Genomic DNA, 23,119 nt, shown 5'->3' on the forward strand with positions numbered 1-23,119 from the left:
GACAGAAAAAGAGAAGATTGATTGAAGTGAGGTTTGGATGTGTTGCCTCTAAATTTAGCTTTCTTTGGAGAAATCGCCGATGAATTTGGTGGAGAGGGAAGGGGGTGATAGCTTCGGTTGTATCGAAGAAACGAGGGACTGTTTGTCTTTGAGCTGAAATTTATTCAAACGCACTGTTTTGGGGTGTAGGGGAGAAAACGGAAACTTTGTTTTGTCAAGGTGAAAAGGTATATCTCCAATGTTGAATACATTATACGACGCCGTTTATTTGTCGCGACACGGATTGGAACGCGTTGCTCCACTATTATACCATCGAAATTAATGTCACATCATCACATGTGGAAAGCATTGAATTCCTAATTACAATTGTGATTTTTTGCCAGCAAACTTTAAAAAAAAAATTAAAAAAATTACAATTATGGCTCCCTATTTGAAATTTTTTTTTTAAAATTTATATAAGAGTAAAATGCTGCGAACAGTTTTGCATTGGTTTTTTCTTTTTCTATTTTTGGTTCTTTTTGGAGACCCTACCGCTTTTAACTTTTTATTATAATTTATAAAATAAAATTAGCTAAAATAACTTTAAAATAAAATTAATTATCTAAAAATTAAGGGACGATTCTTTTAATTTCTATTTTCTAATCATTAAAACTTTTAATCTGAGAAAAATTACACTTAAATATTTCCAGAAAGAAAATTCACATTGACGAAAAGAAAAGCATACTTCTTGATCAGCTACTCAAAATACATTAAATATAAATAATAATAAAAAAATGAAATCATTGAAATTTGAGAAACAAAGTTGGATACAGGTCGATCATGTCCAAAAGACAAACCAAATCTCATTACTCAACCATCGAACCTACCAAATAACTTCTCCTATAGAACGCAATATCAATTTTATGACACAAACACATTGCAAATGTTTGCAAGGTCATCCACATCTCTCTCTCTCTCTCTCACTCTCTCGCTCAACACACACAAAAGAAGCCAAAAATTGATCAATCCATTATAACATAAACTGTTTGATGAATTACACCTTAATTATCGCCTTTGAGACAAAATCCGTGAAAGACACACCAATGAGAACTTGGTTGAATCATTTTCCCTGGAGTATAATTCACGCCATGGTGCTCTAAAAACCAGAAATAAATTTATAATTAGAACCAACAAAACCGTCACAACGTGGATGTCACCCGGACTGAGTGATCAGCTGAACCAGTCAAGAAAATGGGCAAGGTTGGATGCCAATCTACAGTGGTTATAACTGCACTGTGAGGAAGGGTTTTCATCCCATTTGTATGACCTCGAACCTGACAACATGGAAACTTGCATCAGAACTGGGAGGCTTAAGACCCACAAAAAAGATTTAAATTAGCTAAAAATTTAACAACTAACACGTGGCCCACAGATTAAACGGTTGGGATCACCGTGTCAGGAAGTCAAACATAAAAATACAGCAAGACAAAAACTGACCAATAATAATCGTGCATCGCAAAATGCACTTTATTTAACAGATTCTATGATTATATATATACATATAAAAGTACACACATAGTAGTTAAAATAAAATAAATATTGATATAGCTTAATTATATATATGTATATACATATAAAATCACATAGATCAATATAGTTCCTTGATCTCTTTTTTTATTTTGTGAAAATAACGTTATTTCAAGCATTATGCAAACATAACTTAATCACAATAAATTGTAGTGAATTACAATGAAATCGTATGATTTACTTAATTTGAGATTCAACAACTCAAATCGGATTGTTTAGGATAAAACTCATATCGAATTGTATAAATCGAATTGTGAATCGCAAGATTCTAACAACCATTGATTTTAGAGATAGGAGAGAGAGATGTAACGGGAAATCAAGATTTACCTGATAGATGGGTGCTCTCACTGAACCAGATGTTGCCAGCAGTCTCTTCCCATTAGCATCTAAAGCCATTTCATGTCTATGTTCAGAGTTATCACGATTACAGAACCTACATAATGGAATAGACTCAGGTTACCAAAGCTCCTTATTCATACTCATATATGTATTGAAAGAGTCACATGCAGCAAGATATAAGTGGCAGGGTTGTTTCTGTTCTTTCACAATATGACTGTCCCAAAAAACAAAAGGTACAGATTTGACAATGGGCTTCACTTAAGAATTAAAACCACACCTTCCATCAATCTTGACTCTATTAAAATTTCAACTAATAGTAAGCCTAAATAAACGATAAGGTTACCATAACATTGAAGGGTAGAGCAATTCAAGTACCTGCTGCAATTTCTTGACCAAAGAATTTTACCTTGGTTTTGCAAGCTCCATTCAAATATCTGAAGTAGAAGCTAATTTGGTGAGATTCCACATATATGGCTAAGCATAAGAATATAATCCAACAAGCTAGCTAAAACAAATAACAAAATTTAAAAGAGTAAGGTAGAAAGTGCTTTTTATGCATGACCCTAACTCAAGCTAAAAATCAGAGGAAACAGAGGCACTTGCCTTTCCATCTATCCCCAAGCTAAAAATACTTGTCTCATCAGGCCCAAAAAGAACAGAGCTAATAGCAGAATCATGAGCCGGCCACCCAGTAATTTGTAGTCCGGCAGACATATCTTTGCCAAATTAAGATGTATACATTTGTTGCGCATGTCTTGTGTGCAGCATGAGATTGGGGACAAGTTTCCTTTCAAAGTAGAAATGTTTAATCCCCCCTCCCTCCCCCCAGCTCTGAAGCCCCAAAAAGAAAGAAAATGATTCCTTTTTCATGTTTTTTTACTTGGTGAACCAAAGAAGTAAAAGCAACCCGTTTGAGCCTCAAAAGCAAAATGTGTAACACTTAATTTAAGAAATATAATAACCATTCATACATAAACATAAAATACTATAAGGATACCGAACATATGAATCATTCCATCAGTTGCAGCAGCTGCTAAAATCTTCCCGTTATGGTTGAAGCATAAGGAAGTAATTGCCGGAGGATCTTCACCAAGGGGAAGGACTGTCTTCAATAAAGTTGAGAAATATTAAGACATAATAGCTGTCAGTCAGAGACAAATTGACTTCCTACATTAATGTACAATTTGTGGTACAAACAAGGGCATACCATAGCCTTCCATGTTTTCATGTTCCAGACAGTTAAGCTTGCAAATCCCAATTTATCCATATAACTTGTGCCATACCTATAAAGAAAACTAGGTCCTAAGAATGATTCATATTCCAAAAACATAAATGATAAACAAGTATGATGATAACATCTAAAATCATTGATTAAAAATGGGGATTGGTGAAGTTTTTTTTTAATTTTTTATCACAAGTAGTCAATTAGTAAGTTACATAAATCCTGCAACTCAATAGAAAGAATTTAACCAATTACAATAGTACTTAAAAGGACAAAAATATACAGTACAGTGGAGAAATAGATTTAGTTACAAGAAAGATACATTCACCCATACAGTGTCAACCAAAGAATCTCCTTCATTAATTCAAATAAATAGTACCAAACATGTGCATTGCACTTTTTAATCATGCAAAATCCATCAGTAATTAGGTATACGTATATCAGAATGACATAAGGCAACAATTATGATCAGTCAATATATATTGTGTCTTGTATAAGCATTCAACTTAGCAAAGATATACATTCTCCAACTCAAGCCTTGAAATGACCTCAAACATAAATCCCTAAATAAACTTGATTTAATATTTCAGTTAAAGCAGTCAAAGAAAGCTAAATGAACTTCCTCAGGTTCCAAGGGGCATAAGCTTTAAGTGGTAATGGCTCAAGGAAGAAGGCAGCTACAAACAAGAGGGGCAAAGGCAGCGCTAATAATGAAAGAAGAGAAAAAGAGAGCCTTCGATGTATTATTAGTCAAGACCACGATTTTTTTTTGATGAGTAATATTTATGATGGAGATTGTTGATGCAGAAGGCATGCTTTCCTACACAAGCACAGTAGGGAAAACAGAATTTTCTAATAGCATCTGTTATGCGTTCACATCTGCCACTCAGTTCTTCAAAATCCATTACTTGAAGTTGCAAAATGGGACTAAAATTGTACTGTTACGAATTCAATCCATATCCTCTTCAGCCTTGGTCTCCTTGCACGCAGACAAATGATACATTTTATGTACAATAAGAACCATGAAAAGAATTGTCATTCCCACTCACAGAAATCAAGAATTCGATATAGAATATTGAGTCTACGAAGAATGTACCCTCTGGATGCTGCTGCAGAAACAAAAATTGGTTCCACAGGGCTGCATTTTAGATCCAAGACACTGCAGTACACCAAATGCATGAAGACAAGCAGACAGCAGAAAGTTAATCACTGAACTTTTTTTTGAGCAGGTCCAAATTATCCAATCATAACCTTGGAAATGCTTCAGTTGTGCTGAGATCGCAAACAACTCTCTTTGCATCAACATTCCATGCTTTAATGCCTCCATCAGCAGTGCCTATGAGAAGCTTTTGGCCACCCAAAAAAAAAAAGTTAAAATTACAACCATGAGTTTCTGGTTTCAGACAATCAAACATCATCCCCAACATGAAAATGAGTAAACATGTTCATATGATATTGAATTACATACCAAACGGTCTGATTTACAATCCCACTCAAGTGACATGATCTCTGCTCCACAGTAGATGGTCGCATTTCTTGATGCTGGAGTTGATGGGTCATATGTCCATATCCTTTATCATAACAAAAAGAACACGTAAGGCAATTGTGGCCACAACATGAACTAAACCTTATACGAGGCCTCATCTAGCATGTGTCCAATAAATGCACCACCCTAAGGTTTGATGGAATCAAAATGAACCACATTTTAGTACACATCTGTTCCAGCCACATTAATTTGAATTGTCAATGCAATAAAAATAAAAAATAAACAAACAAATGACCCAGAAAAGCATTCTGAAATTCTGATCAAAGCGTGATATTATGAAAATTCATTTAACTACCCAGCCAAGTGCAGAACACTTCGAGGCTAACACCTAAAATGTATGGTGTCCATGTCAATAAATATGAGCAGATAGAAGGAACAAGTTAATAGTAAGGGCACTATTTCTTTCTTTAAAAATTCCAACTAGCTTATCAGCCTCCCACATTACTCTCCTGGTATAGGTAATCTCAGCATGTTAACAGCTTTCATCATAAATACCTGACAGTACCATCCACAGAAGCACTGGCAATATTGTTTCCTGATGCAGAAAAGCGGCACCGACTGATTGGACTTGTGTGGCCTAAAAATGTCTCCTATATTATGTTATAGAAAGTTACACAGACATCAAACATAAATGAACAAACAAATGCAGTAAATAAACAAGACAAATACGGGCAAGGGGAGAACGAATTTCAGTAGCAAAATTCATAAATGGTGTTATAAGCCATATAACCTGAAAATCTACTTTCACTTCCAAAAATTCTTCTTCTCCATCCATTTCTCTGCCAGTGTCTGCAACAACACAATCAATATTTACTTTCAGTACTGCATGAAGCTATTTTCCTTATTATTAGAATAGAAAATTTCCCTATTTTTGTTCAGAAGAAAATCATCTGTGAAGCACAATAATACTATGCTGGAGAAGACATGTCCAGTGCTTGCACAAGTCAAGCAAGCACTGGACACTTTCCAATATAATTTTTAAGAAAGGAAAAAAATCCTATAACTAATACAAAATGAGTAGTAGTATATGTTGAAAATATGTATATGGAACTCTTTCCGATGAAAAGAGCTTTTGAGGGTTCATCTTCCAAGTAATGCAATTGTTAATATGGAAACTAGAACAAATCAATCAATTATATACTGGTCTCTTGTGAAATAGAAATATGTATACAAATAGAACTTAAATTCTACATATTGAGATGTTTTCCCCTGCCCACTTGTTCAAAATTGCTGTGTCCATATCCCGTAAAGCGTTGTGTTTATGTCATGTCTGCATATCCTTGTGACAACTGAGCACTAAGCTATGACTCGTTTTTATTCATATATAAACGAGAGAATGAATGCAATCATGACTTACCAATATAAAAGTCATCCCGAAACATTTCAAGGGTATCACTCGTCCCACTCTCTCCAAGACGGCGGTCTAATTTAGAACTTGAACCTTGGGCAAACTTCGATGGGATCAATTCTGATGAAACCTCGGCAGGTCCAGCAACAACCCAATCCTTCGCTGAATCTGCTTCACTCGCAGGTGCACAAGTTTCATGAGAAACCCTGGATGGGAGAACACTCACTTCATGAACACCGGTTGATGGAATCCCGGTTACGGAGCTCATTGTGCCGTTTGTCTGGCCCATTCTTACTTCCAATACTGATGAAGCATTACTGTTATAACGATAATGTGGTAAGCAAAGCATTGACAGTATAAAGAAAAATATAAGTATCTCCAGGCAGACCACACTTACCTCCTTGATCGAAATAACTGAGCTTCTTTCTCCTCCAACAAAGCCTGAAGTTCAGACAATCTAACATTAAGTTGCCTAATGTCTTTTTTGAGTCGGTTGACAGTATTCTTTTCAGAACTGATCTTCAGTAGGGCAGGGATGCGTAAATTAGCTAAGGAAAATTTCCACGTAATCAAAAAGTATTGTGATAATACAGTATGTGGTCAATGTGATTGCAAAGACATAGCCACAATAGTTTCCTGGTTACTACCAGCAGAAGTATGTCAAGGTTAAGCCAAGCCCCATCTACTAATTGGTCGTGTTATGCATGTTGGCATTTTACATAGTACACACCTCTTCTAAATGTTAACAGTTTATCTTATAATCATAATCTACAAACTACTAATCAGTTTAACAGAACAACATAAGAAAAAAAGAATAACATTAACCTCAAATGGCTTCCAAAGCAAATATTGGGCATAAGATAAATGGTCAGTTATATGCATTTGTATTGGGGTTGGGGTAGGGAACTATGAGACGAATGCGTGAAAATTTATATTTTAAGGATATGGGTACCATTAAACATCTCGCTTAAGAAGTTCCTAACTGAAAGATGGAGGGCATTAAACCACTCCTGCGAAAAATAAATGCGAAACTGGGGATCCATGCTTGGATTCTTAAGATACAGGATGGCTGCACGGAATACAAAAGGTTAAATAAAGAGAAAAATATTTCGAGAGAAAATAAAGCAAATGATAAGGAAGAGAAAAATCCCACCAAACCATGAAGTCCAATCCTTGTCTCTTTGCAACAAGTCATTGCCATACATTCCAAAAAACTCTGTAACTTTGTTCTTCCTTCCTGACTGTAATGCGTGAACTACATAGTAGCGGAGTATAGAGCCCTCCAATTTTGATAGTGTAGAAATTAATACTAGCTCAGATGCTGAAGAAAAACACTTCTTGAAAAAGCTCAGCACCTCGATTAAATCTTCTGCCCGAAATTGAGGAATGTATACTGAGAAAATTAATTCTAATATCTTATCTACGTGAAATCCTTTGCCTATATCAGTGCCTAGTTCTCTCTCAAAAGCTTGCAAAGTACTTGTAAACCCTCTGAAGATAAGAAACTCCTTCACAAGCTCCTCAGCATACTGCATATTCTCCATCTTGTCCTGAGAGCCCTAAAAGAGAGGTATATCTTCAGGATTTGAAAAAGTTGTACAACTGGCCAACTCATGACAAATTTTCACAACATGCGACTCAACAATCAAATATAACATTCATGAATCTGCAAGCACACCATTTAATATATGACTGAAGGGAATTCAGGTAGGGTTGATCAATCAGTTGCTTTAAATTTTCTCTGCAAGCAACAAAATAAGCTCTGGCAAGAATGCTGTCCACTATATAACCCCATTGTTGCAAGAAAAAAAAAATAAGTAAACATAAATTAACACATAACAGCTAGCTCATATATGAAACTTTACATCTGAGTTATTATACCACAATTCAGAAGTATACTGCTATCATGCAAAAATCAGTAGAATTAGTAACTTATCATCTATTGCAAGCATAAGGAACACACTAGGAATGGATCTTTCCATAGTAATAGGTTGGCACAAGTCCAGGGTTTTTTTAAAGTTTAGAGAATGCTTAAATCTCCCCTTAAAAAGAATGGGATTACGTTGATTCATTAAAATGGAGGGATAAGGCAACAAAAAGAAGGTAATGAGAATTACATTTCAACCAACGATTCAACATAAAAAGCACAAAAACTACATACAAACAACAATTTTAAATTATTAATGCTCATCTTTACAAGTATAATGGATGTAGAATATCATCAAATTTGTGCAATGTAATATCAGGCTTTTAGAGAAAATAAAAAACACTAGAGTGGTAACAACTACAATGGTAAATGGAGTTTTCCCTTAGAACACTTTTTCACTTGTAACAGACTGACCATATCTACAGTGGTAATTACTGTAATGTGCTAATTATAGATGTCCGTTAAGAGCTTATGCAAGTGCACATTATATGAAGTTGTTTCCAACAACTTAGGTAGTGTTTGGTTTATTGAAATGGAATGGTCATTCCATCAAAATATCTATTGCTATGTTTGGGTGACTCAAAAAATAATGAAAAATGCATTGCAAATAGAATCGTCATTCACCATTGTAAGGGAATGATCATTCCATAAGTGAGCTTAAGGAATGCTCATTCCATTCCATTCCATCTCCTTCCTACAAACCAAATGGAGCATTAATGTCATTCTTTCTTTAATATGATTTTAGAGTTAGTGCGTTTTGATATCATACAAATGTAGTTCTAACCCATTCTATGGGAAAAGAATTGGACTGTTACAGTGCAAACAGAACTCCTTGATTGCTAAGTGTAAACTTGCTCAAGTGATTCATAGCTAATGTCCATTGACATTAAAAAGGCCTAAAAACAGAACCGTGGTATGAGTGTTTGATAATATGCAATTGAAGAAATTAAAATGATGGGCAAGTGAGTGCCTATCAAAAACAATTCTGAGGAAAAATTTACTCCGACATACAAAGAAAACCACTCAAATGAAATTTTCATTAGACTAAGCATTGTCAGCACAACTAGAGCAACCCATTGGAGCAAAAGCTACAAACATTTCATTTACAATAACACTCAAGCAAACTAAAACCAAGGGCATTCAAATATTCTGGGATTGATCATTGAATTTCAATGATTGCCATTTTACTAATTCCTCAAACCAATTACAATGATTAGTCCAGAAACAGTCCAAAAAAGACCTAGTTCATCGATAATATTTCCCTAACCTCCAAGAACTGAATTCAAGTTTGCGTTTTTATCAAATAGATTTTCATGCTCAATGCATTACCAAACAGTTATACTCAAAATCAACCAGCAATGCAAGAAAAAAAAATTGGATTACAACAAGAATTAAAAGATTCGAATTCAAAACCCTCGAAGTAATTAATAAGAAGCAAATCGATTACACACAACACAGCAAATCCAACAACACAATAATGAACAAAGATTTGTAATTCACCAACCTCATTCAATTGATTTGCGGTCGGGTTCAATTTCACTATCTTCCTCTCTCTCTCTCTGGTTCCTCCGTCTTCGTTCACCTCTCTCTCTCTCTCTCACAAACGCTATCATTGTTGAAATAATAATTGGCTGCCAACCGGGTCGGGGATACCTCTTCATTTACATGACGTGGCCAAAATTGATTCGCTTTTGGATGACATTTAAGCTTTGTTGGGTGTTACGAGTTTTATTTCAGATACTTATGCTAAGTTAAGTTTTGTGTAATTTTTTATAGAGTTTTAAATCTTATTTAAATAGAAATATATTCTACAAGATTTTATGAGTTGTAAATAAATGATATTAATATAATATTATATACTATAATGGCAAAACTATATATAGGAAATTGAATATTACCCTAGATCACATTCAATTTAAAAAAATCAAAAACTTAGTAAGTTTACGAAACGTAACGTTTATGTAGGTGTCACGTTACGTTACGTTTATGTACGTGTCACGTTACGTTTCGCAAATGTGTATTTTGAAATTCAAATTCACATTCATAGATATAATTTATGGTAACATTCAATTTCCTATATATGATTTTATTATTATTTATAATATTAATAATTAATATTGAGGGTAAATATATCAACAAATTTCACACATGACTTATGGAAATATAAATTTTTTAGTAAGATCATATGTAGCATAAGGACTTATAAATAATTTTCTCAAAATAAAAAGAAAATAAATATAAAATTATATAAAATATATTTATATTTTATTCACATTTTATTTATTTTTATTTATTTTTTTTAATTTCTTTCTAAATCTTTGAGTTGAGAACATTTGGCATTTTCATTTGCTATTACAAAAATACCCTTGTAATGTCTAGGACTTTACCAATCAGTCATTGCCACGTCTGAACACGTATCTGCACATTTAGGTGCCGTTTGGTAACACTTACGTTTTCAGTTTTCTGTTTATATTTACAAAAATTTTAAAAACTCAAATAAAAACTTGTTTGGTAAAATTTTTGATTTATAAATCAGTGGTCTCAGTTTATAAATTTGGCCAAAAAATAAAAACACAAAAAATGTGTTTCCATTTTGAGTTTTCAGTTTTTTTTTTTTATCACCCAACATTAGCCATCACCCGCCACCATTTTCCACCACCGTCTTCCGCCACCTCCACCACCACCTGCCACCACTACTCACCACCCACCTGCTATCACCAGCTACTACCCGTCACTACCATCACCCACCACCCACCACTCACTTGCTACCCACTCGCCACCACCATCCACCCCTCGCCACCACTACCACCACCACCCACCCACCCACCCCTCGCTACCACCACCACCACCACCACCACCCACCTATCATCTACCCGTCACCACCCACCACCTGCCACTACCATTCACCGGCTGTAACCACCACCCGCCACTTACTTGCCACCACCACTCACTACCCACCTGCCACCACCATTCACCACCTGCCATCACCAGCCACCCACTACCACCTGCCACCCACCCGCCACCACCACCACCACCATCACCCACCACCCACCCACCTGCCACCACCACCCACCACCCACCACCACCACCACTACCCACTCGCTACCACTTACCATCCGCTACCATCACCCACCCATCCACCACCACCACCACCCGCCACCCATCTGCCACCACCACCCACCACCACCACCACCCACCACCCGCCGCCACCACCACCACCACCACCACCCACTCGCTACCACCCATCACCCGCCACCGTCACCCACCCCCACACACACCATCACCACCCACCCACTACCACCCGCCATCCGCCACCCACCCGCCACCACCACCACCACCACCCACTCACTACCACCTACCACCCGCCACTCGCCACCGTCACCCACCCACCCACCACCACCACCCGCCACCTACCTGCCACCCACCACCACCTACCATCGGCCACTCACCACCCGCCACCCGCCACCTACCCGCCACCCACCACCACCCGCCATCCGCCACTCACCATCACCCGCCACCCGCTACCACCACCTCCCACTCACTACCACCCACCACCTGCCATCGTCACCCACCCACCCGCCACCACCACCAGCTACCCATCACCCACCGTTACCACCGTCTTCCGCCGCCACTTGCCACCACTTGCCATTTCTCACTCTTTTTTATATTTTTAAATTTTTTTAAACATTTTGTCAATTACCAAACGCATTTGTAGTTTATGTTTTTCTAAAAATAAACAAAAAATAAACAAAAACCAGTTTATAAAAATTTTGTAAATATAAACTGAAAACGTAAACGTTACCAAACACACCCTTATCTTCTCAGTTTAAGTGTAATTCGTAAACGCTTGGAGTTTTACACAATTTTCTCATAATTACGTATTGATCCTCATATTTTTATCAAATGTTACATTTTTTACTTTTTTTTTTATTTGAAAATTATAAGTACTCAAATTTTCACAACCCTATTTGGAAAAAAAAAATCAAAACATCCAATCTCTTTATTTTTATATATGTTTTTTTATAAAAAAAAAAATAATTAAAATCAATTAAAATAATTAATTCTCAAATGATTTCATCGCACTTCTATGAATTTTTATGTGCTTGTAGTACATATGTAACGTCAATTTTTTACACATAATCTATTTGACATTAACAAGACTAATGATAATTAGGATTGTTTTGAGAATTAGTTATTTTAATTTATTTTTTTAACTTTTTACAAAAAGATATATAAAAAAAATAAAAAAAATTATTGACTTTTTTATAGTAACTTTTTAACATTTTAACTATTTTAAGTGGTTCTCAAACTTGACTTTAGCATGCGGCATTTGAGACATATTTTTATGACACAATTAAAAGTATAGTTTAAAATGAAATTTTAGTTAAAATATAAAGGCGTTAATGAAACAAGAAAAATATAATGTGTGACATGGTTTCAAATAATGATATTAAGGATGTATATTTGTCAGTAATATGGTCACATATCGATTGTTATCGGACAATACCTAATTGTACATATCTTCGTAAATAACAACATTGAAAAACCAAAATCTAATTATGTAGCGACTAATATGATACGTAATGGTCAATTTTTAAAGGAAAATAGTACACAAAGCTTACTTTTTAGACTTACTTTCTAAATTTAATAATGTGTAAGTGAGGTGATTAGTTAATGATTAGAAAATATATGGAAAAAAAAAACACAAGATTGATTGGTTAATTAATTATTAAATTTAAAAAGTGAGTCTAATTTTTTTTGTTTAAGCCTCCGTTTGGGAAGTGGGTTGACTTTTTGGCTTTTTGTTTTTTTGGTTATTTTAGCCTGGGCTAAAAAGTTTGGTTTGGGAAGAGCTTTTTGGCTTTTTTGACTTTTTTTGTGAGAGAAGAATGTAATGATTATGGGTTGAATGTGATATTTTGTTTTTTGTGGCTAAAATAGCCTATTTTATCTTTTGTGGCTAAAATAGCCAAAAAAACTTACTCATGTTAAAAACATTTTTGAAGCTAGATAGACAAAATTATGATATTAAACTTGAATAAAAGTGCAAGGATCTTACTGCAAGAATTGAAAATGAAAGAATTAATATAAAGTTTTGATAAAAAATACATGTTACGTGCTCGTTTGGCTAAGATTTTGGGATTAAAAAAGTATAAAAAGACAAAATAATTTATATAAGTCAATAAGACAAAATATCACTTTTTATCCATAATCATTATATTTTTTCTCTTATAAAAGTTAAAAAAGTCCCAAAACAAAAACCAAATAAATCTAAAAAAATTGGATCAAAAAAGTTTCAGACTAAAAAAATTGACTATATTAACTAATGCGACCTCTTGCCTTTTCACAAGTAAAAAACCACAAACAATAATTATAAACATTTTTTAAAATAAAAATAATAGTAAAACATATAAGATAAGATGGGTCATAGACTGGGTGAAGCCAAGAAAGGCTTAGGGGGTCGTGTCCCTCTCGCTTTATCCTTTTGATTTTGATTTTGATTTTTTATTTTTTGAAACCCAACAAATTTATATAAAAATATCATAAAATAATATAACAATACCATTTTTGTAAATTCAATTCTTCATAGTAACGTTTTTGGATTTTTTATTGATAAATTTCATTTAGAGATGTTCTATCCCAATAAGTCCACAAAAAAAAATTATAACTTAATTAGTCTCATGTGTTTATACTTTTATTCCATAAGGTCTTTTTTTCCTGATTTATATTTTTTGTTAGATTATTATACCCTTATGTCTATTATTGATATATATTATATACAAGAATGATATACACGTTTCCATTTGTCTCTGTTGTGGTAGGGTTTCGTTCCTATAGGGGAGAAGACGACGACACAGAGTTCATGGTAGTATTTCGTTGCGGTAGGGTTTCATTCTTGTAGGAGAGAAGATAACGACCCAGAGTTTGTGCTCTGTTTTTTTTTTTTTTTTCCTGCCATAGTTATGATTTCAACTAGAAATCAAAGGAAGAGATGAGGATTTGAATCGAAGGATCAGAGGTGATGGATTACGAACTTGTTTAGTAGATTGATTGAAACCCACATTCGACTGAATTGAAACAAAGGGAAAGAGGAGATGGATTTGAATCGCAACTATTTTTGTATCCAGTCTATGTTGTTAAATTCTTTTTTCCAATTTCATTTTCTAGAATTGATAGGCATGCAAGTTTTATTTGGTTGAATGAGATTATGGGTTTTGGCTGATTATGTGGTTGAAATATGGCTCTGTTTTTTTAATGTGGTGAATATTCACATCACAGGAAGAATGTGAATGTATATGAATGATTGTATGCTCTGTTTCTTGCTTTTAACGTTATTATCTAGATTAAATTTTGGTTGGTTGGTTGTATGGGGTTTTTTATTTTGGCTGATCATGTGTTTAAGTTTTGATTTAAATTTTTGAATATAGTGAATATTCACATCGCATGAACAATGTGAATGTTCAAGTGTTCAATTTTGGGATTAGTTGTGCAAAATATAGACTTAGCTATTTTTTTTTGCATGATGTGATCAGTGTTAATATTCACATTAATTTGAATTGAAAATTTGTTATTGTGTTATCAATTGGTGTTAATATTATTCACACATTAATATAATATTGAATGGTGAATATGTTTTCATTTTGTTCATTACCACTGTGACAATGTGATGTAAAGGTTCACATCAACATTGTATCAACTTACACAACAACAAAGCTCAGATTTCATATTGAATACAAACATAATGTGAATATTCACACTAAAATATAAGAATATGAAGATTCACATGAATTCTGGAATATAGATGAAGATACTATGGTTTCAAAGTGTTAATTACTAATATGGAATGGTGATATTAAAGTTCACATCAAAATTGCATTGCCCACAAATCACATTAAGCCAATGATTATGTGTACACAATTGTAAAGCAGCTAACAACAATATAAAGGTTCACATTGATTTTTTAATCCCTAAAAATATGACTTCATCAACATTGCATTAAGCACAAACCATCATTTTTGTGTGTACACAAACATGAAGTGTATGTTTATACACAATCAGATTATTGATGTGAATGCTAACATCACGAATAAACACATCAAATGAATTAATTTAGTCACATTAAGCTAATGGTTATGTGTACATAATTATAAAATAACATAAACCAATATGAATATTAACATTGACTTTCTAGTAGCAAATATTATGACAACATACCCTTGTGTCTTATTAAACACAATCGAAATAACTAATTATGGTTTTTCATTTACAAAATCACAAAGGATATAGAATTCATATTCATATTTTTGTCGCCAATGTAAAATGTGTCTTTAGATGCATTATATTTCTCTAGCACGCATACGATGACATCATTGAACTTCATGCATTTGTTGAGGTCAACTTTACTGATCCTCAACACTTTAAAGAACTGCTAAAATGGCATTTCCTTCAAACAATCCAGCTAAAGATCCGAGAACTTGGTACTCATCATCAGTTTCACTAACCCAATAATGTTAGATTGGTAGTTGACCTTTTTCATATTCACTTTTCAAGGGGGGCTGGCTATTTGTTTAAGTTTGCCTTTGACGTAAAACTGTTCTCTTTTTATTTTGCTATGAAATCTATCAGCAATATATGTTTGTTCAATTAGAAACAAATTTATTGTTAATGGTCACAAATAGTAAAGGATAACATGTACAAACTATATGTGCTGTGAATAGTGGAATGATGTGACCATGGTTGCATTGAGCAAAACCATGATGTGAATATGCATATGAACACAGTACAACTAGGATAAAATAATAAAAGTCAAATACATGGTGTGAACATTCATTTTTGTATCCAGTCTATGTTGTTAAATTTTTTTTTTTCCAACTTCATTTTCTGGAATTGATGGACATGCAAGTTTTATTTTGTTGAATGGGATTATGGGTTTTGGCTGGTTATATGGTTGAGATATGGCTCTGTTTTTTGAATGTGGTGAATATTCACATCGTAAGAAGAATGTGAATGCGTATGAAGGATTGTATGATATGTTTCTTACTTTTAACATTATTTATCTAGATTAAATTTTGGTTGGTTGGTTGTATGGGGTTGTTGGTCTTAGCTGATCATGTGTTTGAGTTTTGATTTAAATTTTTGAATATGGTGAATATTCACATCACATGAACAATGTAAATGTTCATAAAGTGTTCGGTTTTGGGATTAGTTGTGCAAAATATAGACTTAGCTATTTTTTTGCATGATGTGATCAGTGTTAATATTCACATTAATTTGAATTGAAAATTTGTCATTGTGTTATCAATTGGTGTTAATATTATTCACACACCAATATAATATTCAATGGTAAATATGTTTTCACGATGTTCATTACCACTATGACAAGGTGATGTGAAGGTTCACATCAACATTGCATCAACTTACACAACAACAAACCTCAGCTTTCATTTTGAATACAAACATGATGTGAATATTCACACTAAAATATACGAATGTGAAGTTTCACATGAATTCTGGAATATAAATGAAGACACTATGGTTTCAAAGTGTTAATTACTAATATGGAATGGTGATATTAAAGTTCACACCAAAATTGCATTGCCCACAAATCACATTAAGCCAATGATTATGTGTACACAATTGTAAAGCAGCTGACAACAATGTAAATGTTCGCATTGATTTTTTAATCTTTAAAAATATGACTTCATCAACATTGCATTAAGCACAAACCATCATTTTTGTGTGTACGCAAACATGGAGTGTATGTTTATGCATAATCAGATTATTGATGTGAATGTTAACATCACAAATAAACATATCAAATGAATTAATTTAGTTACATTAAGCCAATGGTTATTTGTACATAATTATAAAATAACATAAACCAATATGAATATTAACATTGACTTTCTAGTAGCAAGTATTATGACAACATACCATTGTGTCTTATTAAACACAATCAAAATAACTAATTATGGTTCTTTTGTCCAATGTATTCTAATATTTACAAAATTACAAAGGATGTGGAATTATTCATATTTTTCTCGCCGATGTAAAATGTGTCTTTAGATTCCTTATATGTCTCTAGTATGCACATGATGACATCATTGAACTTCATGCATTTGTTGAGGTCAACTTTACCGATCCTCAACACATTAAACAACTGCCAAAATGGCGTTTCCTTCAAACAATTCAGCTAAAGATCCGAGAACTTGGTACTCATCATTAGTTTCACTAACCTAATGATGTTAGATCGGTAGTTAACCTTTTTCATATTCACTTTTCAAGGGGGGCTGGCTATTTGTTCAAGTTTGTCTTTGACGTAAAACTGTTCTCTTTTTATTTTGACATGAAATCTATCGGCAACATCTGTTTGTTCAATTAGAAACAAATTTACTATTAATGGTCACAAATAGTAAATGATAACAAGTACAAACTATATGTGTTGTGAATAGTGGAATGATGTGACCATGGTTGCATTAAGCAAAACTATGATGTGAATATTCACATGAACACAATACAACATAGGATAAAACAATAAAAGTCAAATACATGGTGTGAACATTTACATTGATCAAATACATGGTGTGAACATTCAAAAAATCAATTGAGTTTATTATTTCCTACAATGAAAACACTAATGCGAATATTTGAAATATTGATGTGAACATTCACATATCTAAGCACAAGTGTGAACATTCACATCTTTGGACACTGATATGAATGTTCGCATCTATGGACAATAATGTAAACATTTACATCTGATAAAGGATTAAATCGATTGGGGATGGATTTTGCATTTGTGTTGGCATTAGCACAAATTTATTTGGCATGTATTTCACATCAATTCGTTACAATCAAATGTGAAGAGGAAACACAACAACGATAATATCAAAAAGTTGTTTTGGAATTCACATTGAACCAAAAAGAGAGGGGGAGCAGTGTGAATATTCATAATAACTACATACTACCAAACACCATGACAATATCACCAATTCATCAACTACAAACTATAAAGTTTTGCATTATACCCAAACATGATGTAAATATTAAGTTGACAAAATGGACAACGTTAGCGAGAATGGATAATTGTCAATGGTATTTTTCACATTATATTCATATACACATGTTAATTCACAATGTTAATGTGGAGATTGACATTAACATTGTATCATATTACACAACCACAAAAACAAGCCTTGTTTTGAATATAAGAATAATGGGGATGTTCACATTTATAGCTTACAAAGTACAAAAACATGACAGCATTCGCAATACATTAACCACCTACCACAATTTTTGTGGGAATCAAAACATATTGTGAATATTCACATTGGTATGAATGTCAATATCATAAAACAATAGTTTTATCCATATATCACATAACAAGTCAGAGAAAGGAGGTTTTTCATAGGTATTAGCTTGATATAAATCTTCACAATGTAATATACAAATGAATTGGTCCACAACAATCATGTAACAATTTTATGCACTCAATGGTTTCTATGTGAATGTTTACATCATGGGAATAACAACAATAACAATTAAAAATAAAAAAAATTGAAAAAAAAAAAGAGCAAAAACTTTAGGGGATTTACATCCATTCAGGGATATCATCAATACCAACAACAACTGCAAGAAAGGAAAAATAACAACAATAATATGAACAATAAAGACCAAAATCATATCAATATAATCATGGGGATGTGTGGAAGTTCGCATTGGGGCAAAAAATAGTTAGGGTTTAGGAGTTATATACAGAACGAGTGAAATCACTTACATTTGGTACCTATTATAAGATAGTTGGATTGTCACAGATAATCATTGTAACACCCTCGAAATAAACCCATAATATCATACAATCACGATAAAGAAAAGAGAATTCATATTACAATCATCAGAGTATTCTTATAAAAGTTATTATATGTTGACAACAAAAGTAAATGCCCTATAGGCTTACAACTTTCCAAGTCAACACTTGGTTATAAAAAGGAGAGAGTACTAGCTCTACACAAATAAGTCCTTGGCTTGATATATATGTAATGCAACAAAAACAACAAAAAGAGTCTAACAGCCTCAAGCCTTCCAAGCTACGTCCTTGGATGTGGCATAATACCTGTACCTGAAAATGCTGTCCTATATAGGATGAGCCAACGCCCAGTAGAGATATGCTAAACATAATATGAGCAAAAATTAAAATATTAGCATTTGATAAATGTTTAACCCACATAAATCAATTCATAACCCAGTTCAATTACATGACAAATATGTCCATGTTTCATTCCTCTTTCCTTTACTTAACCGATTTTCAATTCATAGACATGGCTCAGAACCTGGCCAAACAATTCCCATGAGACCACAGCTCACATCAATAACACTTCCATAATTCACAATAGATACACATATTTGTTGTATCAATAACACATTTAAACACTTTCATACTTCACAATAGATACACATACTTACTGTATCAACACTTCAATAGATACACATATTTGTTGTATCAATGGAGTCCACCCCCTATCTCCTCCTAAATAATATCCGATTTAGGAGTCCACCCCCTATCTCCTCCTAAACCGTAGAGTACATCCCTTATCTCTTCCCACACAACACAATATATATAAACACATATCATATACATAATCAATCAATACATAAATTTAATGTATTATGCCAACCATCATATTCAGTGATATATTTCATTGATTAGTTTTAATTCGCCTAATCATCATGCATTGTCTACAACAATCAAAACTATCCTCCACCGATAGCCCAAAGCAATTTATTTCTAAACAGATAATAAATGCATCAACAGGTAATTTGACAATAATTTCATAAGTGAGCGATTAATAAATCCAACTCCACCATTCTACCTCATAATGAGCCAATTTCATTATTCCCACTCAATTTTATATTTCCATAATAAATGTCATTAATTACACTAATGACCCAAATCTACCCAAACATGGCAATTTTCCCATTTTCCCAACATTGACCTAAAGGTCCAAATATTATCAACAACCTCAATAACCTCCTTTTTAGACCCAAAACACAAATGTTTGAATCAAAAGAATAAAACCCCTCTTTCCAATATTACACATCTCAAACCCTAACTTCCCAAATCAAACCATTTATACAAAAAACTCAACATTTAGGTTAAAGCTCATAAAAATGAGTAGTTATCCTTACCTTAAGAGATGAAACTCAAAGGAGATAATGAAGAAATCTCGAAATGCTCCAAAACCCAAGATTTTCGGATTGATAGAAAGCCCAAGCCAAGCTCTACACTCTTTGCAAAGACACTAAGGGAGTAGATCACTCAAGCTAGATCAATCCCTAGAGAGAAGGTATATTCTAGAGAGAGAAGCTCTCAAAAGAGGGTTTAGAAAAGTAAGAGAGAGAAAGGAAATGTGAAAAGTGATTCAAAATCACCCAGCTGCCATCTGATATACGACTATCCCGCTCGAGCGGAGAATAGGACGCTCGAGCGTCAAACACAAAAACTGGACCCGCTCGAGTGCCAAGACACAAAATCAAAAAGCACCCGCTCGAGCGCAAAGGGAAACCCGCTCGAGCGTAGATTACCCTCTTCCAGTATTTTTACAAACATTGAATACCCGCTCGAACGCCAAGAGGCCCGCTCGAGCGTATGGAAATCCGCTCGAGCGTGAAAAAAGCACCTGCAGTAGTTTTATAGAGGCACAAAATGCTGAAAGTGTGTAAACTCCGCTCGAGCGCAAAGGGACCCGCTCGAGCGGACCACCAAAAATATGGGCAACAAGGAATAGGACTAAAGCTCAACCAACCTGTTCGAAACACGCCCAATACATCCTAAAACTCAAATATATGGAATTAAAGGATGACAACAAGACATATACAACAACCAACTTCACGGAACCTAAGTCCGGATACAACAATCAAAGAAGGAAGAACCAGGATCGCTATGACCTACCCCCTTAAGGAATTTCGTCCCCGAAATTAAGTACAAGTTTTTTCAAAAACATGATTTCTTAATTACCAACATTATTACAATGCAAAATTCAACAACTTGACCCATTACCGGTCATTCCATCTGTATTCAAGAGGCAAACTTCTATATAGTCTCCAACATGCATTATCAACATATATCTCAAAACATATTCAACGCCAACAATACATTTGCATTTCTAAAACATCATTAGCATATACAATGTTAAAATTAACTTCCATTTTAAGGCAAGTTCCAAAATATATTTTCATAAACCAAAATATTTACAATGTTTTACAACTTAAGACATATTCCATGCTCTTAAAGTTTATCAATATTACAAAATTCCCATTACATGTTTAAACATTAACAAACAAGTCCGGATACTTTTCACGAACATCCAACTCACGTTCCCAAGTGGCTTCTTCCATTCCGTGATGTTTCCACAAAACTTTCACCAAGGGAATTGTCTTGCCTCGCAAGACTTGATCCCGCCTGTCCAAGACCCGAACCGGTCTCTCCTCATACGAGATATCCTCGCCAACCTCCAAGTCGGTCCAATCCAACACATGGGACGGATCCGGCTCGTACTTCCGAAGTATACTAACATGAAACACGTCATGCACTCCGGACAACTGCGGCGGCAAAGCCAAGCGATAAGCAACCTCGCAAATCCTCTCAAGGATCTCAAAAGGACTAATAAACGGAGAGGACAACTTCCCACTCTTCCCAAACCTCATCAAACCCCGCCTAGGTGATATTTTCAGAAAAACATGATCACCCGCCTCAAATGCCAAAGGCCTCCTCCTATGGTCGGCATACCTCTTTTGGCGACTCTGGGCTGTAACAAGCCTCCTACGGATAAACTCAACTTTCTCCGTCGTTTCTCTCACCAACTCCGGGCCCAACAAAGGTGCATCACCCACTTCGGCCCAACAAACTAGAGACCTACAAGGTCGGCCATATAAGGCCTCAAACGGTGCCATACCGATACTCGATTGAAAACTATTGTTGTAGGCAAACTCCACCAAGGGCAAGTGCGTCACGACCCAAACCCGCCCCTATGGGTTTAGCACCGTAACCGGCCAGTAATCCGAGATTACCGAAGGCCTGCTTAACAGTAAGACAGTAATACAGAATAAAGGGGCTGGCAGAAGCCAAAACAGTGATTAAAAGATGTCCAATGAGCTATGACAGTCTGTATGCAAAAAGACTTTTTAAAACATATTCACATTCAGAACAAAAAGTACTATACATACATATACAAACATTCGGGTTAGGGACCGAGTCCCTACCATAACAGTACAGTACAGGTCTATACAGTCTATACAAAACAGATACAGAAATGGGAAAATCTAAAACACCCCGAAGCAACCTTAGCTTGGCAGCACTTGGAACCTCGCAGTGAGGCACGTTGGTTGGCTTGACAAAAAGGGAGTTTAAACCCCACGCCCCTAGCTCCGATCCGGTGTCTAGACACCTACATATATATATAAACAGTAAGCTAAAGCCCAGTGAATAACATATGCGTAAAGAGGTTAAGAATGAGTGTCCTTTCAGTATTGAAAACAGTCATTTATCAATATATCAGTCATTCAGTTTGTGGCTCATAATTCATGCCATAACAGTCATTCAAAAACTATAATAGTCATATGTGGTACATCCAATAGCAAAATAGTACAGTAGGTCTTAACAGACCGTGCAGTCAATGATGGCCATCATATCAGTAAACAGTAGTGGTTCCAAACATGGGAACCGATAGAGATCTCTATAACAGTTCAGTAACTGTAGCAGTAACAGCTCAGTAACAGTAAATTGCTATGGATGCCACGAATACAGTTCACAAATAGGACAAACATTCATTCAGTAAACAGTGTCATTTCAATAAGCAGTACAGTCATTTGTTCAGAAAATAATCTCAATTGAACATATCTTTGCAACATTGTTACTTACAGAGCAATGGGCTATAAACAGCTAGAGCGTCCTCGGATACCAACCCTACACAGTTACAAAACCAACACACACTAAGCTACACAGTTGGAAAAATAATAACTTAATCCCTAATTTGCCTCGGTGTGGTTCTACATCAATATCCTCATTAAGATGCCTTAAACTAGGCCTAGGAGTGCCTAGGATGGAATGAGGATGCAAAGATGCACTTTAAAACACTTTTCAAAATTTTCAGAAAACAGGGGTCTCGCTCGAGC

The 23,119-nt window shown here is 34.6% G+C and overlaps 2 protein-coding genes across 7 annotated transcripts in view; both read right to left on the minus strand.

The window, feature by feature from the left end:
- PKP-BETA1 (plastidic pyruvate kinase beta subunit 1) overlaps window positions 1-237 on the minus strand; it is a 13,771-nt gene extending 13,534 nt beyond the window's left edge. The window contains exon 1 of the mRNA XM_028199795.2: window positions 1-237. This exon is cut by the window's left edge and continues 265 nt beyond it. The gene's annotated coding sequence lies outside the window, so the exon portion shown is untranslated.
- A 519-nt stretch (window positions 238-756) lies between these two features.
- On the minus strand, window positions 757-9,624 carry LOC114259764 (uncharacterized). 6 transcript variants are annotated; one of them, XR_014337427.1, is made up of 17 exons: window positions 9,453-9,523; window positions 7,700-7,802; window positions 7,175-7,580; window positions 6,968-7,090; window positions 6,419-6,560; window positions 6,031-6,338; window positions 5,404-5,462; window positions 5,169-5,263; window positions 4,596-4,698; window positions 4,379-4,473; window positions 4,224-4,286; window positions 3,113-3,188; window positions 2,903-3,011; window positions 2,509-2,621; window positions 2,281-2,410; window positions 1,894-1,999; window positions 757-1,313 (listed from the first exon to the last, which is right to left on the minus strand). XR_014337427.1 is itself a non-coding variant. In XM_082882193.1 (17 exons), the coding sequence occupies exons 2-17, from the start codon at window positions 7,700-7,702 to the stop codon at window positions 1,179-1,181; spliced, it is 1,995 nt and encodes a 664-aa protein (XP_082738319.1). In that variant the 5' UTR covers window positions 7,703-7,802; window positions 9,453-9,532; the 3' UTR covers window positions 757-1,178. The 6 variants fall into 6 exon arrangements, 4 of the variants coding, with proteins under 4 accessions (XP_082738319.1, XP_082738320.1, XP_082738321.1 ...); XM_082882193.1 differs by having other exon boundaries at window positions 2,281-2,339; window positions 9,453-9,532; XR_014337428.1 differs by lacking the exon at window positions 7,700-7,802 and having other exon boundaries at window positions 9,453-9,585.
- Window positions 9,625-23,119: the final 13,495 nt, after the last annotated feature.

This window comes from Camellia sinensis, chromosome 8, assembly GCF_055761805.1.
Source record: "Camellia sinensis isolate YWXY chromosome 8, ASM5576180v1, whole genome shotgun sequence".
NCBI lineage: Eukaryota > Viridiplantae > Streptophyta > Magnoliopsida > Ericales > Theaceae > Camellia > Camellia sinensis.